The sequence below is a fragment of the Notamacropus eugenii genome, chromosome 5, assembly GCF_028372415.1.
Source record: "Notamacropus eugenii isolate mMacEug1 chromosome 5, mMacEug1.pri_v2, whole genome shotgun sequence".
In the NCBI taxonomy this organism is placed as follows: Eukaryota; Metazoa; Chordata; class Mammalia; order Diprotodontia; family Macropodidae; genus Notamacropus; species Notamacropus eugenii.
Window position 1 is genome coordinate 307218494 of NC_092876.1, and position 19252 is coordinate 307237745.

Consider the following 19252-nt stretch of genomic DNA (forward strand, 5'->3'; position numbering starts at 1 on the left):
CCCCTGTTATAAACAAGTATACTCAAGCAAAACAGATTTCTGAATTGGCAGTGTGTAAACAGAACGTGTCTCCTTCTGCATTCTGAGTCCTTCACCTGTCTCTGAGGAGGCGAATAGCAAGTTTCATCATTACTCTTCTGGAATCATGATTCGTCCTGATGCTTCTTAGAATTCCTAAAGTCTTTCAGAATTGATGGTCATGTCTTTGTATTAGTTCTTCTGATTCTGTACACTTCACTCTGCATTAGTTCACACAAGTCTTTCTGAGTTTCTCTGAAACCATCCTCTTTATCATTTTTAGTAATGCACTACTGTTCTAATACATTTGTATACCATAACTTGTCCATCCATTTTCCAATTTATGAATACTTCCTCAGGTTCTCCTTTGTGATCTTAGAAAAGAGGCATAAATATTTTTGTATGCCCTTAAGAGTTTTATTTTGCTTAGTATTAATCCTTTTTTTTAACCTACCCTCCCCTTATTTCCTCCCCTTCTTCCATTTCTCTCCCATTTCCCTGTTGAGTGAAATGTATTTCTATATCCAAACTATGTGAGTGAATATATTCTTCCCTCTGACCAGTTCAGATAAGAGTCAGATTGAAGTGTCCCTGCCGCCTCATTCCCCTTGCTTTTGCATGCTCTGATTATGTGAGCAAATTTTCTCTAACCTTCCTTTGCCTTTCCATCTTAGTCTATTCCTTTTCCCCTCTCTTTACATTCTCTTAAAAATATAGCAGAATTATTCTTAGGCCTTATTTAATTGAACTCCCTCTGTGACTCCTGATGATGAAAGATTTCAGAGGAACATAACTTCCCTTATATCAGTGTAATCAGTTTATTCATGTTTAGTCTCTTAAAGTTGTTCTGTTATATTTACATGTTATGTTTCTCTAAACTTCTTTGTTTGAATTTCAGTTTCTTTACAGGTCTTTCTTTATAGTCTTTTAATCAGAAATGCTTGGAAGTCCTCTGTTTCACTAAAGATCCATTTTTTTTCCCCTGTAAGATTATGCCCAGTTTAGTTGGGTAAATTATTCTTGGCTGAAAGATAGTATTCTTTGCCTTCTGGAATATAATTTTCCACGCTCTTTGCTCATTGATGGTGAAAACTGTTTAATTGTGTGTGATCCTGACTGTGTCTCTTCAGTACTTGAATTCTTACTTTCTGGCTGCTTGCAGTATTTTTTCTTTGACCTGAAAGCTCTGAATTTGGGCTATATAAAGTTACTGGGAGTTTTTATTTTGGGTTTCTTTCAGGAGGTGACTGGTGGATCTAAGACATCTGGGTAGTTTTCTTTTAGAATTTCTTTAAACATGATGTCTAGCCTCTCTCTCTTTTAATCTTGGAATAAAAGTAGTCTGTTGAATTAATTTCTTTCCTTAATCTGTCATCCAGGTTAGCTGTTCTTTCTTATGAGATACCTTAGATTTTCTTCTATTTTTTTTCAGTCTTTTGACTTTGTTTTAATATTTTTTGTTGTCTCCTGGAGTCATTGACTTTGAAATGGTCCATTCTGATTTTCAGGGAGCATCCTATTTGGCCAAGCTTTAGTACCTTTTATGCTAAGCTGTTCATTCCCTTTCTAATTCTTTCTTCTATAGCTCTCATCTCCCTTCACATTTTTTCCTTTAGCTATCTCATTTCATTGATTAATATTCTTCCAGGAATTCTATTTGAATTTTTGTGCAAGATGTGTTTTTCCCTGAGGCTTTGCTTGTAAATGTTTTGGAGTTACTCTTTTTGTCTAGGTTTGTATCTTGAGCATCCCTGTAATAGTTTTTGTTTGTTTGCTTCTTTTTCCAGCTTACTCCCTGACTTTAAACTTGATGTTAAGACCAGGTTCTATATGTTTCTGGAGGGAATGTCTGGGCTCTTGTTGCTGCTGCTGCTTTCTTGCGGTATTGAGTGTTGTGTTATTGCAGGCACTTAGGAACAAGTCAGGCTGGAAAACCTGCAAGCTTTCAGTGCTCCCCTAGTGGTCTGATTGCTGACTCACTGGATCTGAGCCATGGTGGACTGCTGTTGGGCTCAGCTCCTCCTACCAGCAGGATGGTAAGCTTTGCTAGTCATTGACAAAACTGCAGAGTTTGATCTGGGATCAGCTTGACTGTGTCGTCTCCTGGGGTCGGAGCCTCTGTTGCTGCTTGCTTTGGAACTTGTTCCTTCTTGGGATGCTGCCCAATGCCTCCTTTGTTCCACTCTCTTCCCTGGAATACCGCGTTTGGACCCTAGTCCCTTCCTTATTCCACCATAGATCTGTGATTTGAAACTGAGTCGTAAGCAACAAAATTACCAGAGGGCATCTCTTTCTGTCATGGTACCTAACTTTGGGTGTGGGACCTTCTCTTGCCCTGGTGCCCCTACCTGGGGACTACTGTGGTCCAGTACTCCTACCCGAACCCAGTTCCCATGTCTGTATTGTCTCCCTGGGAAAATGGCCCATTTTTTTTTTTAATTTCCCTATCAGGATTATATCTATTGTCTTTTCTAGGCTTCTTTGGTGGAGTTTAGGTGGGGAGAGCTTGGCTGTACTGTTTTCCACTACTCTGCTATCTTGGCTCTACCTCTGCTAGTTAACTGTTACACATTATTTTGGGTTAGTCCTTCCTCAAGAAATAAAGATGAAAATTTCAGAGATGAAAAATGTGTCAGTTATAGTATGAGACTGTTTTGGCTTTTCCCTTTTCCTTTTTTTCTGCTTTTTAGTGTCAGTCATTCCAAATTTGTCAGTTTGAATATGATGGCATAAGGTTTCAGGAAGAAAGGCCTAGTACAAGGGTGGTCTTTATATTTTAGACTGATCTGACCATGTCCCACCCCTGTTTAAAAACTTCATTGGCTCCCCACTGTCCTCAACAGGGTTTCTAAATATCTTTGATTATACATTCCTATCAGCAGAACATTTGAGCTACCCCACCTCCATGTATATCTGTTTTTATTTGTAAGTTATGTGAATTTGCTACTGTATTTATTTTACAAAACCAGAAGTTAAAGAAGAATGAGAGATAAAGGTGAAATAATATTTATGCCTAGAGTTATCAGTAGGGAGCCACTGGAGGGTATTGAGTGAGGAGAGGGACATAGCTGGACTAGTATTTCTTTATTGACAGTATATTCTAGCCAGTCTAGAGATGAGTAGTTTGTTGAACTTGACATGATATCACCTATATTTGCAAAAGCTTTCCTGCGTGCCTGGAATTCCTTCCTTCCTTATTTTTGTCTCATAAAAACCTTATCTTCATTCAAGGCCTAATTTGGTGCCACGTTCTCTGTAACACCTGCCCTCTTTTCCCAAGTTCTTGACATTTTCTTCCTCTTTGATTTTACTCATCTGTATATTTATCTTTCAGTAGAACCTGAGCTACTTGGGACTACCAGCTATTTCCTTTGTGTCTTTGAAACCCTAGGTTTTAGTACAGTAAGCACATAGTAGGTCTTTAATAAAGTTTTGCTGAATTAAATTGACTTTCATTTGCTGCATGTCATTACTCAAGGCAGTCAGTGGTAGAAGAAAAGATAAGGAAAACAAGATGACAAAAATATTTTTTTAAAAGAAATTTTTATTGATATCTTTGGTTTTAAAGGGAAAAAAAAAGAAAGGAAGAGAAAAAAAATCAGCACAATGGAACAGTCCATGCAAAAAATCTGGAAATATATGCGGTGCTCCGTATCCACGGAACTTCCCCCTCTTCAAAAGGATGGGGGGAGGTATCTTCTCATATCTCATCTTTAGGGTCATAATTATTCTCTAATTTTGTAGCATTCACTGGATTATTTTAATTCAATTCATTATTTGGTGATGGTTCTTTCCATTAACATTGTTGTAGTCATGGTTTATATTGTTTTTTTGGCCCTGCCTACTTTATTTTGTCTCTTCAAGATGTTCTTTCTTGGCTTTTCTGTATTTATCACATTCACCATTTCTTACAGCATAGTAACGTTGTTTTATATTCACATATCATAATTTGCTTAGCCATTCCTTAATCAGTGAACATCTACTTTGTTTACAATTCTTTGCTTCTATGGAAGGGAGGAAGGAAGAAAATGAACATTTATTAAGTACCTGGTGTGTACTAGGCACTGTGCTTAGAATTTGCAGATTTTATCTCATTTAATCCTCCTAACAACCCTGAGAGGTAGGTTCTGTTAGTAAACTAAGGCTGGCAGAAGTTAAGTGATTTGGCCAAGGTAACTCAAGCTAGGAGGTGTCTGAGGCTGGATTTGAACTCAGGGCTTCCTGATTCCAGGCTCAGTATTCTATTCACTGTGCCACCTAGCTGCTTCCAAAGTGCTGCTATAAATATTTGTGAGCTTTCTTCTTATCAATGAATGACTCCCTTGGGGATATATGCCTAGTAGTGGAATCTCTGAGTTAAAGGGTATGGATTAGTTACTTTATTTACATAATTTCAAATTGCTTTCCAAAATGATTGTACTCATTCATAGCTCTACCAACAATGCACTAGTGTGCCCTTCTTCTCATAGCCCTTTCAACAATCACTATTCCCATGCTTTGTCATTTTTGCCAGTCTACTGGGTTTGTGGTGAAACCTTAGACTTAATTTGATTTGCATTTCTTATTTTTAGTGATTTAGAGTTTTCTTATGGTTATTTTGATATGATTATCTTCTTTTGAGAATTGTTTGTTCATATACTTTGACCCCTTACCTGTAAGGGGGTGGTGAGGAAAATCTTCAGGGGGTGATAGTACTGTAAGAAAAATAGCCATAGTTTCTACAGTTTGCAAGTTTCCTACCCCAGTGAGAGGGATATCACTCTCAGCTTGCTTTTCTGTACCTAGTAAGTTGAATTTCTTGAGCCAGTGTCTTTTTCTTTCCAAGGACAACTTAAATTTAAAGAACACTTTAAGGTTTACTAAGTTCTTTCTTAAGAGAACCTTGGGAGATGGTAGAAGGACTCTTCCCATTCTACAATTGAGAAAACTGAGGCTTAAATGGGCTAAATGATTTGCCCTTGATTACATAATCAGTCATAATTTGAAGTCAGATTTCCCAACATTTTAATCCTGAGCTTTTTCTACAGGGCCCTATTTCCCATGAATTGCTTTGGTTTTTCAACCTTGATTTTGAACGCAGAAATGTATTTGAATTGGCTGTTTTCTTTCATTAAAGAACTGTAGACTCTCATGGTTCAGATACCTGGTTTTGGAGAAGTGAAGGTTTAATAATGTTATAAACTTCTGGTTTAATGAATTGGCAGAATACAGATGACTAGTAATGAATCCCATACAGATGGAGTGAGAATTTTTTTCCAGATAGGAGAAATATCTGCTAGAGCAACAACTAGCCTGACTTTAATTATGTGGTGATGAACAAAACATACTTCCATACTTCTTATTAAGTTATGAATTAAAGTGGCATGAGAGCAAGGGAAGCATAGACACTTCCACTGAGTTCTCAAACAGTTTAATAGTGGCAGCTCACAGTTTTGTAAATATCTGCTATCCAACTCTGCCATGCCTTTATTTAAAAGAAAGAAGACATGTAATGAGAAGTGACAAGTTACCTAGAATTCTCCTTCTCTCAGTGAACAACTGAGAGCCTTGCATACTCAATGGATTTGATTTTTATTGGCAAATCCCAAGGTTGGCAGAATGGCAGTCTAAATTCCTTTTTGTGTTTTTCCCCGCAGTTGTCTCTCACTTGGGAGTCTTTGTACCATGTGCATAAAAATATAGTCATTTTTACTTATTTGTACCTTTGCACAGACATGTCAGGACTTTCCATGCAATAATTCTTTACCTATGGCATCAGCTGCTGAGGAAAATTGACTTGGAATGCCTGATCTTAGTCAATTTCACTCAGGAACAAGAAGAAACCAAAAATAAGACAGGCAAAATAGTTTACTTAATAAATTCCTGAGAAAAGAATCAGCGTCCTATCAGTTGTGGTTGAATTACTGGGTAGGGTGGATCAATCCATCCTTTGTTGTCAAATTTATTGTATAGAACTTCTGAAATATTCATTCTCTGAGGATCTTTAATTTACTTTCAATAACATAATCTTTAACTTTAAAATTTACTATCAGATATTGAAATTCTTCTGCTGTTGAAGTTTAGGTGTGAAGCTCTATATATCACTTATATATACAATAGACACCCAGGTCAAGTTACAGCCCTCATTTCTCTGTGTTTAAAAAAAACTGAAAACCAACCAAACAAAAACCTTACCTTATTGCAGCTTCTTATCTCCAGATGGGAGGGTGGTCACACCATCTTGTTTCCAATGCTGCTTCAGTGGTCAACTAGCAGGTGATTTTGGTTATTAATGGATCCATTTTTTTCCCCTTTAAGATTGGATGCGTTATCTGTGAAACATATCTAACCAGGCAAGAGAGGAGCTTCTGAACCTCTGACTTTTAGACTTTGATGCAGTGTTTTAATGACAGATCATGGGTTGTATTGAAATTGTAACCATGTTTCTCCACTGACAGTTGTGTCTTTTATTACTAGAAAGGAAATATAATGACACTTTTTAGGAAGATCAGTAAATTGAAAATGTTTTTTCTATTTCCAGTTGAATTTGGTACATGGAAATACATTTGCTTCTTAGAACTTGCTGAAAAATTTTTAGTTTATTAGAGATTTTTCTTCAGATACTTGACAGACTCTACCATTTGGTTTAATATGTTGATGTTTGACTATGTTGATGTTTTGTATTGAGATTAGGGCAAATAAGTTCCAGATCTCAAGCAATATTTTCCATTTTTAAGTGCAACAGCACTTTAAAGCTTACAAAGGCTTTTGTACAATGGCCCTGTGAGGAAGGGAATTATAAATATTATCTATTCCCACTTTGTAGCCAGAGAAGCTGGCACAGAGGGGCTAAGAGACTTGCCTGAAAGTTCAGTGGGCTAGTTAGCAGCACAACCAAGTTTCTCATTCCAGATTTAGTGCTCTTTCTGCTACATTAAATTGCCTTATGGTTGGTTTGTTTGCTTGTTTGTAATGTTTACTGTGTCATTGCCTGCTTAGCATTGCTAGTTGTCTTTTCTAGACTAAGAAATGTTACTATGATTATGTATTTTGTCTTTTTATAGTCACTTTAATCAATCAGTAAATATTAATTATCCACTAGATACAAAGTGCTTTAAAATTTGAGCCATAAATTGAATTCTTAAGCCATGGTTTGTTTGCTTTTTAGTTTTTGTGTGTAATGAATTTTATATGCATATTTTTGAGACTTTATTGATGAAATGGAAGTACTGCCAGACCAGGTTGGTTGGGATGGTGCCTAAAAAGCTAGACTATAGATATTCTTCAGAGTCAAGAAATAAGTCATCAGCACATCATGTAAATATGATGGGTACCATCTCTTTTTACTTCACATAGGTAGTATTTGCTGCTATAGGTTCATTGCTAAGAGGGATCATTGTACAAACTGGTTGATTATCTTTTTAAAACTATTTTGGTGTCATACTAATTAGTAATAGAAAACTCAAATGAGTTTAGTTCAATTTTCTAAACTGAATTATAGCTTGAAAACTTGTTTATATTCTGCCAGTTATAATTTATTATTCTATACTAGTTAATAATGTTCACTTCAGTAGTATTGTCCTCATTTTTATTTTAGTCTTATAGTCAATTTAAAATTTTAGTGTTTGATGTTAATTTGATGAAAAGCCTTTAAAAAGCAGCTTTTAAAAGCTTGTGTTCGTTATAGTAACTCTTTTAGCTTAGGTATCTCCCAATGCTACATTGAAGATGGCTTAATTTTCTCTCCTTTTTCCACAGCTGTGATTGGGTTATTATACCCTTGCATTGACAGGCATCTGGGAGAGCCACATAAATTTAAAAGAGAGTGGTCCAGTGTAATGCGATGTGTAGCAGTCTTTGTTGGTATAAATCATGCCAGTGCTGTATCCTTTTCACTGTAATGAAATGCATAATAACAAAGCAGCTTCCTATGAACCAAAGGTTAAACAGCCCCTTTCAGTGTAACTGTTGTCAAAATTTGATATTCCCACTTATTCATAAAGAGAATTTGAAATGTATTGTTAAAACATCACACGAGTGGTTATGTAGTTATGTAGGTGAAGTGTTACCTTAAAATATGTAATTTTCAGATGTATCTTTTAAAATTGTTTTAGTATTTAGTTCTTTGGATTGAGTTTATTCCATCTAGTTTGTTAACTTCAGAAGTGAAATGGTATTCTTAAGAATTTCTTTTCTTTTTAAAATAATGATGTTTCTTTTATGTTTTATCCTTAAGAAATTCACAAAATTTGGGTACTTACCTTTTAAATTCTGTTTTTTTCTGCCTTGTCAAAATTTTAAAAAGCTTAAAGTATTTGAAAGGTAGACTGTTGTTTGTCTTAGTAAATGACACAGAGCACCAAAGAATAATCCTCCCACCCCCGAACAAGATAAGTAGATAGGTAGATAGGTAAGATCCTTAAACATGCATGCAGTCTTTGGGATCAGTAGTCTAGTTATTTTCAGTAATTTTGGGTATCATCTCAATACAAACTCTCTAAGAAGTTCGGGGTTTTAAAATGATTTCTTTTAATCACAGTTTTTGTTCTTGGCCTTTGAGTACCTTTCTTTCTGTGGAGTGGAAAATGAAGAGGGATGTGGAGGCATAATGAACAAAGGCTACTGTACTCTTAAATGCCTCTTTCCTTTTCATATTAACTGCTAATAGGTTATGTCAGGCCTGTCACCCATGCTTTGAGCTACTAGTTGACTTCCATCCCAGAAGTGGAGGCAGTATATTTTCATCAATTATTGTAATGTAGAGGGGGATTGGGGTAATCTTGACCTATCTACTCCCCCTCCCTTCTTATGCTTTTATCATGGGTCTCTTTTCAGTTTTTTTTTTTATTGTTTGACTCTCCTCACCTTTTTTATATAACTCTTCTCCCCATTCCTCCTCTCCTCCCCTGATTTACCTTGTGACTCATCCTTCTCCTTACCTAAACCATTGTTGGCACCCTGGCACATACTTGAGGGAGTTCAGGAGCTAAAGGAATCATTTTGTCCTGGACGGTGGACTCACAGGACCTGAGTTCAGATATTTCCTCTCTCCCTTTTCTCTCTCACCCGGGTGACCCTTGTGCAAGTTACAAGTCACATCCTCTTTACTCTTGTTTTCCTCATTGTTAAAATGAGGGGATTGGACAAATTAGCCTCTGAGGTCTCTTCCAACTGTAATTCTCTGAGCCTGTGTTTTCCTGGCTCTCAGTTTCCGACCCCAGAGACAAACAAACTAAACAACCTCATAAAAACTCTCTCCCTTTCATAGGATTCAACCTAGATGTGTTCTTGATTCCACTCTAGTAGAGGTATTAAGAGATGCCCTTTATTTTCTGTTTTAGATGTTATAAGCTGTAGTGTTTGAGGGTAGCAACCACAAGAACCTTGGAGTGGGAACACTGGAAAAGGCATTATGTTGTGACTTACAGCTTTAACAAGAGGTCAGCTGTGAAAGAGTAACTAGAGGCAGGGTAGGAAATAGTCTTTTTCGGTCCTTCCAACTTTAAAGAAATTAGAGTGCTTATGTTAAGGTGACATGTTATTTTGGGCGTCTTATAGATATCTAGACTATACAAATATATCCTTGTCCTAGGATATGAATGAATGAAAATCTTTGAGACAACATTGTGGGCCGTTATTATTCTGATTCCACACTGATAATTCTTTGAATTATATAGGCCTAAGAGGGACTTAAAAAGTAGAAGACCTTTGTTTGTTTGTTGTTCAGTCATTTCAGTTGTGTCCAACTTTTTATGACCCCATGTGGGGTTTTCTTGGCAAAAACACTGGAATGATTTGACATTTTCTTCTCCAACTCATTTTACAGATGAGGAAACTGAGGTAAACAGGGTCAAGTGACATGCCCAGGGTCACACAGCTAGTAAGTGTCTGAGATCCTATTTGAACTCATGTCTTCAGGATCCTCAGCCTGGTGCCCTGTCCACTTCACCTCCTAGCTGCCCTGCCAACCTTAGAGTTAGCATTTAATAAGTAGTCATTGTATGCAAAGCACTCTATTGATGATATAAAGAGAAAAAAGGAAATAATCTCTGCCTTAAAGGAACTCATGTTATACCGATGTCATTTAGGTCCAATTTCCTCATTTTTACTAATGAAAAAAGATCTACTTCGAATCTGAATGATCCTGCTTTATTTTAAACTAATTCTTCACTTCCCATCTTTAGCAGGAAAATTGCCAGAGGCTTCCTCCTTTCTGATCCTTTTATTTTTAAGTTTCTTTTCTTTTTTTCCTTATTGCCTTTATCCTGAAGCCTATAGCCATTGTTTGTGATGCGTGAGAGTGTGGTATTTAATCACTTGGACTTTCTAAAGGCATATTGCATTTCGAGACATACTGGGACATACTCCTCTGTTTCATGTTTGTTGTGATACTCACCAATAATGATATCCCAACCAAACTCCTTGAATGAGATCTGAAATAGATTCATCCTGTGCCAGATTTCATACTCTAGCAGTATGTTTACTGCTTACTAGAAATCAGAGAACACTATGAGCTTTATTTTGGACTGTTAAGTTTATTGCCAACTGAAGGATAAGAAAAGCTTTTCCAACAAGTACAGCTATAAACCAGGTTATAGTACAATCTAAACCTAGACAATGAATGACCACACTTAGTAACCTTGGAGAATTGTACCAGACTAATCCTTTGTTACTGAACTCTTCAGGCGAAGTGAGGTAGAAGAAGTGCAGGTTGCTGGGAGGAGAAGAGAAGCAATAGGATATGTTGAAAGGAAAAAGAGAGCTCCTTGTGGGATATTTTTAATACTGTCTACTGTGCCTGTCTTTCTGTGCAGTGAAGGCAGAACTAGATGGTCTCGAGAGAAACACTGGACATACCGCCCCCCCTACCCCCAGTCCCGGAGAGCTTCATATGTCTGAAGAGCCATAGTGTGGCCTTGTGGGACATAGATAATGCCCTTTTAATGACATCTGAAATTAATACCTTTAGTATAATCCTTTAGCAAAGAAATGAGAAAATTGAATTTGCAAAGCTCTATTTTGTAAAAAGAGATTTGGGGAAGAAAAGAGCCACACATTTGTGAATAGATGCTTAAGTAGGTGCTTGAAATAAAATATCACTTGAGCAAACTGTCCTATACCAAAAAGTCTCAGACACCAAAATAACGTGACAGGTTGCAAGATAATGCCCATTTCAAGGCTTTATCCACAACAAATTAAAACTAGAACAGTTGACATAATAGAAAGGCATACTGTGTCCTTGGTACTCTTGTTTCTGAACTGCATTATTATAAAATGTGTCTGTCAGTAAATCACATAGAAAATGTGGTACCCTGTTAAATAGCTGTCAACTCTTCTATTTTCAAATTCCCATATGATTCTCAAGTAATTCTAAACCAGTTTTCGGAAATAATCTCATGAGGACTTTTTTTAAGCCAAAAAAATAAAAAGACCAACCCTAAAGCCATATATTAATATTTAGTGCTGTGTTGAGAAGTTTTCAGATATATTTTTTAATAGAGGAAATCATGTATCATAGAATTAGACCTGATCTTGTAATTGAAGAAAGGATACACTATTTTAAAGATACCATGTTCTGTTTATTAAATTGTCCATGCTTCCTCAGTAAATATTAGTGATGGTAATGTTATTAACTGTTCTCACACACTACAGTGTTCTCTGTTGAACTGAAAAACAGTATGTTTGAAAATGAAGTTAATATTCCTTTCTCACCAGTAGCACCCAGTCTATTTTTTCTGTTGATTTAGAAAAATGACACTGTTTTGCTTTGGTTGGAAATTTTAAAATGAATCCTTAACAGTTACCCCAGAAAGTAGATTTTGACAACAACATACAGTTGTCTCTCACACTAGCTGCACTATCCATTGGTCTGTGGTGGACTTTTGATAGATCACGAAGTGGTTTTGGCCTTGGAGTAGGAATTGCTTTCTTGGCAACCTTGGTCACTCAACTGCTAGTCTATAATGGGGTTTATCAGTAAGTATTTGTCTTTTTGGTGGAATTTTATGATGAATGGAAAGAAAATAGATTTTAAATTTAAACATATTTAGAAATTGTTCATGATAGTTTTCTTGCTAAGTCAAATTTGTTCTGGTTGCAGTTTTCCTCTTTCTGTGTGCCACTAAAAAAGTATTTCTTTCATTCTAGATATACATCTCCAGATTTTCTTTATGTTCGTTCTTGGTTACCGTGTATATTTTTTGCTGGTGGCATAACGATGGGAAACATTGGTCGACAGCTGGCTATGGTAAGTCGAAGCTTATTTGTATAGTGGTTTTGTTAGTGGTGTGCTTTATTTCATGGTTACTTATCACATTAAAGAAATCTAGTTTGTGAAGAAAAAATTCTTAAAGATCTGTCTACTTTGGGAATACATTGAAATCAATTTGGAGCAGCTATGAGGTCGAAATGATATAAAAAAGACAAATGTCATTAAATGAGAAACTCAGAAGGATTTATGCTACCATCACATTACTTTCATTTTGAGTATAAAGTGTACCGTCTTCCAGGTACTGGCGCACTCAGAATGGTACTGTGTTAAAAACTTATTGGTAAATTTTGCCACATTTTTCTGTCATTTTCTTGGATTTAGGATATTAGTAATTTTTACAAAGCTGCTCCATTGAAACCATCTTTATTTGCTTTTGATCAGGTTAGATTAATTCCCTTGTCTTTAGTAATCATGACATCTAATTATCATGTCTAGTACTTTTTCTTATTGTCAATCAATTGTGCCGAACATATGCTTAAATTTTTAAGGGTATTTTCTTTACATAATAGTGTTTGATTTACAAAATAATTCTGAACGTGCTAGTACCCGGTGATTATTATCTTCAGACTACAAACTGTCTGTGTACTCAAGATAAGTAAGCACTCTAGTTCTTAAATTCATTTGCCCTTATTTGCATTCTTTCCTTTATGATCATACAAAAAGACCAAAAAACTTTTTGTTTCATACTGGTAATTCTGATCTTAAGTCATACATATTTATGCAGACAGATTGTACTTTCCTCCTTCCTTTTAAGTCTTTAACTAAGCTGTTCAATTATCTGTAGGTATTTGTCCATGTTCTTTTGCCATTTTCTAATAATTCTGCAAAGCAGTTTAGCTTCATAGTTATTTGGAAACCATTTTGTAAAAGAAAACTTCATTTGTTAACTTTTTAATTTTTTGCAGTATGAATGTAAAGTCACTGCAGAAAAATCTCATCAAGAATGAAGAAAGCAAAAATGTTTTGTACAGAAAAAAACCCAAGATTTAAAGAAGCCTGTAAATGATAAAGATACCAAGAAAACATTGGACTATAAAATTGCTAAGATGCAGTTTTTCCCTTCCGTGGTATATATTTCTGCAATCTGTGATTGCTACTTCTGTAAATCAATTACAAACCTTTGTGTATTTGATTTAAGTAACTGTAAAAAATGATGATGCACCACAAACAAGAATATTGGTTAATAGATGTTTTAAATTTTTTTTAACTTCTATTGTATCACAATGTTAACGTGCCAAAACATGCTATTATTGTCATACAGAAGATGAATATGTTATGAACATTTTAAAAATTACTGAAATGGCATAATATAAAGAGGAAAGCCAAGAACTCAATTGAACAGCTGTTATTTTCTCTTTTATTTTTTATTTTCTTGCTTATTATTTTTCTATGAACAGCAGTGTGAGTTATGGGTACCCTACTTTGTGGTTGGGATTCTATCTTAATGTGTAAACAAAAGCCTAGAGTATTTGAAATTTTTGTCTTTTCTGATAAAAATGAACTTTTCATGAAATGTTTTTAAATACATATCTACCTGCAATACTGGAGAGGATCCAAAGAATAAACACCTGTTTAGACAAATATTACTAGTATTGTATGTGAAGCCCGTGAGAGATTGTCAGCATTACTATTTTTCAGTCTGAGTTTAGGAGAGGATGGAGTAGGTAAAAATAACAGTCATGGAAGAGCAAAACTAGAATGAATGTGAATTTTGAAAAACAAAAATGGCTTTCTGCATCTACGCAACGTTTAAAGTGGCTTTTTAATGGTCACAAGGAATTTAGCACCTCTTAATTCTTTTGCACATTTAACAACCCCCAAATCTGTAGAAATGAAGGTTGTAATGTTATTTTGGGGGGTTCTGGTAATGTTAACAAACCTCCGTGGCTTGATTGACTTTTCATTGGAACCCTTGGATTTACAACCTTATTATATGCAATTGGGGGCATGTAATTTTTTTATGTATTAACATACCTAATAGTGAAGAGTTCCAGTCTATTGGTTAAATATGTATTGAGAGTTTTATGTATATTAAAGGTCTTGTTTAAAAGTTCTTTGCATTTTTACCTGCTTTTTAAGATTATAGTCACTTAAGAATAGTTTTAAGCATATTATTAATTTATTTCCAAATTTCATATTTGAAATTGATAATAATTTTTTGCTACATGGGGGAAATTATTTCAAAATAGTGTATGTATGTGTGTGTATATATGTGTATAGGTACACGTATACCCACATTCTCCTATGATATTAAGTAGATTTTTAAAAATAAAGTTTAGCTTAAAGAACTTGTTACCTGACTAAGATCTTTTATGCCAAATTTTAATCTGCTTTCACATTTTAAGACTGGTCATTATGAAATCCTAAAAATAGAATTCATACTGAACAAGTGGACCCAGCCTTTGTTACAGTAGCATGTGTAGGCTACTATAGATGATTATTCTGTCTTCAAGAAGCTGTTATTAATTTAGAATAAATAAATACATATTTTAGATACAATTTTGTAAGCACTATAAAATCTTTACTGGTAAGTTATAAGATCTCTGATGTACTTTAAAACTTGCTTTTAAAAGCAAAAAATGAATATTAAATATATAATTATTGTTTTTGTCTTTCTTTGTCTTAGTAAATAGTAATTGATTATACTGTGGATTAGCCTGATGGGCCAAGTAACCTATACAGTTTTGACTTGTAAAAAGAAATAATGAAGGGGAACTCAGTCTATTAATAGAAATTGATTATTATGATATGCATAGATATCAGGCTTTTAAAAATGTTTTGCAGATTATCTTAAAAACTAAAATGTAATGAAAATTTGGCATTAAGATCTTGTATAGGCACAGTTTATAATTAGTCCTGGAAGATTACATTGAGCATTTATTAAGTACCTGCCATATACAATATATAACCTGTTTTTTTTGGAAAAATAAGCCTATAGGTCCTGTTGAGAAATTGGCATCAAAAATTAAATCTCTTAACGCGCTTTGTTTATACAGGTGGCTTGACTTTTAGGTTGGGTAGTTTTCCGAACCATCATTTCAAGTTGGCAGAGATTCCCAACAACCTTTAAATATTTCATATCATAGTACTTTAGTGATATATTTTATCATTTTCTAATTCCAGAGCCTTTTGCATTTTTATAATCTTCAATTCCTTGTAGATGATTACTTTGTCAGTGTCAATTCTCTCAGTTAAATGCCAACATTAGTTCTTTCTCATTTCTCATAAATTAGTCTCTTGAGCATTTTATAATCATTTCCCTGTAACTTTCTTATGGATTTTATTTTTTTACTCAGAATGTGTATGATATTTTCTTGTCAAGAAAGCCAACACTAAGGGTAGTTGCTAGAGTATTGAAAAGACAGTAAACATGGAGATGGAAGATAACACAGGTAATTTCATGATGCAGTAAAATCTTATGACAATGCACATTTAAGGATCATATTTAAAATTTTTTTATGTTGAACTAACAGGAAAAAATTGTAAGATGTTAATTCTATCTAAGAAATAATTGGTTTCAATAATAGACACATTTTTGTTATCTTTTATATTTTTTTTAGTATCCTTAATTTTTAAGGAAATACAAATTAAGTTATAAGAAATGTTTCTCATGTTTTATTGTATTGGAATAAAGGGACAGGAACTTTGTGTTCTTCATCTTTGCATCTACCCTAACACCTTGCCATGTGCTTTGAGCCTAGTAGACATTTAGATGATGGATGGATAGAGGGATGGATGAATGAATGAATGGATTTTATTGTCATTTGGTTCTCTTCTCTATCTATGCTGTCATTCCTGAGTGTTTTTGCCTTACAGCGCTTGGTTTCAGCAAGCAGTACTAGATAAAACTCAGAGTTGGGAAGAGCTCACAGCCATCCTCTTGACTCCCAGCAGACTGCAGTGGAGGAGAGTGCACCCATGTCTACTATGACTGTGCTGAGAGACTTCTGCTGATAAGTGTTTACTTTAGTAAGAGAACAAAAATGGTCTTTTCTTCCTCTCTCTCTCCTACCCTACCTCAAACGCAAGATTGTTTGAATCTGATAAATTTTGACAGTTTTCTTCTAATTTCCACTTCACACATCTAGAGTCTCTTCATCTTTCAAGGAGGTCCTAAGTCTGTGATCTTGATAGGCAGGCATTTGAGATAACACTTCAGTTAGAATCCCTTTGAAAGGAGATAGCATTACAAGAATGGTTTTCTGTAAGGAAATTTTCCATGGTGCATCTTTGTTTTGTTGATCTAGTTACAAACAGTTCTCTGCAATGCATAATTCAGTTCTCCTTCCTTTACATAGTAATCATTTTCACTTTCAATAACTAGAACATCTTTGAGGGAGTATTCTAGGCTATTCCAAAGTCTTAGTTTTAATCCTTAATAGCTGAATGTGCTGAAATTTTTGAGACACCCTGTGTTTGCACTACATAATGGAAAAGGGAAGTTGTGGTTTTTTTCTTTGTTCAAGAAATTATTACTGGAGGATTATCTCTTTATGCTTCTTTTTGCAACCATTTTCTTTTTCCCCAATAGTCTTAGCAGAATACTAGGTGCCTAATAGAATTCCATAAATTGTTTTAACTGATAACTGTAGTTGTCCCAAGATCATAGAATTGAACTGGAAGATTTGGAGCTGGAAGGAACTTCAAAAGCCATCTAATCCAACCCCCTCATTTTGCAGATGAGAAAACAGGCCCAGAGAAAGTTGACTTATCCAAAGTCATGTAGGTGCTAAGAGCCAGAGCTCGTATTCCAATTCAGATCCTCTGACTCCAAATCCACACCCCTTTCTACTGAGATACATTCGTAGCACTTTTGAGCGCTCCATTACAAAATAGCCAGCCTTCAGCATTTCTGACTTAGAGTATGATGCCAAGTAACTCAGCACTTTACTACAGCAAGAATTTGGTTATCCTATTGAGTTCAGTACTGCAGCTGCCTTACCTTGGGGGGATTGTAACCTATCTGAGCTTCAGTTTTCATCTGTAAAAGAGAGATAATCTTTGAATTACTTATGTCTCACAGGGTGCTTGTAGGAATCAAATTTGTTATTTTGTATGTAGTGTGGTGGTACATTGGATAGAGTACTGAGTCTGGAGTCAGGAAGACCTGAGTTCAAATCCAGTCTCAGACACTAGCTTTATGACCCTGGGCAAGTCACTTAACTGCTCCCTGCCTCAGATTCCTCCACTGTAACATGGGAATAATAATAGCACCTACCTTCCAGAGTTGTGAGGATCGAATGAGATAATATTTGTAAAGCACTTATTAATATAGTGCCTGGCATGGAGTAGGCCTTTAATAGATTCTTGTTTCCTTCCTGTAGAGTACTATGTAAATGTGAGAGATTGTCATAAACCTTTTCATTGTGTGCAAATGGCATATTTGCTTCTGCAGCACATTCAAGAGAAAATACACTTTTCTGCCTCTCTTTCTGTCAGCTCTTAGGAAATCTGTGGAACCTGTCATCTTTCTTTGTGATTTACAAGATAGACTTTTCTGGGGTATGTCAACAGTTGTGAAGACAGTGTTGTCAAGCATCAGGTATGGCAGATCAGATTGATAATGATGTGGCTGTAAAAGACTTAGCTATTGATGGGCCTTTTGTCAAAACTGATTGCTACATGTGCACAATTTTTTGCCTTCAGTGTTTTTCACTGGTTGAGCATTTAGTGAAGAGTTTGTGGTGAAGGGTTTGTTTTCATTCTAAGCAGGAAGTCTAAACTTAGACCAATTAGGATCTCTTTGTTTCTGACTTTCCCTTCCTAGAGATTATTTTCAGTGCTTCGTGTCCTTCCCAAAGGTTTGGAGGCTTTGCAGTCAGTGCTTGTACAATAAGTGGTGTTGCTGTTTTAAAACAATTTCTCTTTTTATCTCAAAGTAGTAGATTCACATTGTGCGACTGTTCTCCTGTGAAGCTGATTTGCTCCCAAGACTCATCTTTCCCTTTAGGTATTTTTCCATGCAACTTATGCAGAAAAAATGGAATCATAGACTGAGTCATCATTATATGCAGTTGGGTAGACAGAGGGAAAAGAACAGTGTGGGCAGCAAAACTATTTATTTTAGGGGGAAAGCTTTAAAAACTATTCTTTAGAATTTGGTACTACAGAATGAAGCTCATTTTAATTGCTTTTATAGTGTTCACGTGGCGCCTTAAGAGCTTGTCTAAATGACTGTCCCACTGCAGTAGAACAATATACTCTTTTGAAACAAACCTTTTTGCTTCATACAAACCTAGAGATCAACAAAAGAGAATTTTTAAAGAGATAATAAGTGACACACTTATCACCTTGGCCTTGCTATGGATGTAACTGGAAGTATATTTGTGAACTTAAAAAACTCGGGTTTAAAATATAATTCAAAAATGTTTGTAAAAAGAACTACTAGTGGAGTTATCAGTATGTCCCTATCCTGAATGATGTCAGCAGTGTTCTTCCAACAGCGAAACTGAGATAAAATATGTTGACATAAATCTTCCTGGAATATATATGTTATTGATTATAACCAAATTTATTTTTTTTTGCTTCAGAGAAATCAATTTTTAGACTCAAATAAAGCACTTTGTTCAAAATGCAGATGATTGCATACTGTCATAAATGTTTTTTGTCAGTTAATTAAGCATCCTAGTATGTAATATTCTTTATTTCATTGTTTTCCATTTCATGATAAAAAATCCACCAAATAATAGAAAAATTAAGTATAATGTAATATATAATATAATATATGTATATTGTCATAATGTAAGGATGCTGAATTTGGGAAACATGACCTGGGATTGAGTCCCAGGATCTGTTATTTACCGCCTGGGTGACTGAGCAAGTCATTTAATGTCTGAGTCTTATTTTCTTCATTTATAAAGTATTGCTTTCAGTAGCTGTTGTATGCAAGGTATCATGTGTACTCTGGGCCTTCAAAGAAACAAATTGGAAACAGTTCTCTTGATCTTACCTTTTCTAGGAAGATACAAGAGATGTACAGATATA

The 19252-nt window shown here is 35.2% G+C and overlaps 1 protein-coding gene across 2 annotated transcripts in view; it reads left to right on the forward strand.

Moving 5' to 3' along the window:
• INSIG2 (insulin induced gene 2) overlaps positions 1 to 18844 on the forward strand; it is a 28539-nt gene extending 9695 nt beyond the window's left edge. For both annotated transcript variants that reach the window (XM_072613300.1, XM_072613301.1), the window contains exons 3-6: positions 7756 to 7880; positions 11807 to 11973; positions 12145 to 12244; positions 13174 to 18844. In XM_072613300.1, coding sequence (XP_072469401.1) covers positions 7756 to 7880; positions 11807 to 11973; positions 12145 to 12244; positions 13174 to 13215 — 434 coding nt within the window. In that variant the 3' untranslated portion in view covers positions 13216 to 18844. The remainder of the gene's footprint in view (positions 1 to 7755; positions 7881 to 11806; positions 11974 to 12144; positions 12245 to 13173) is intronic.
• Positions 18845 to 19252: the final 408 nt, after the last annotated feature.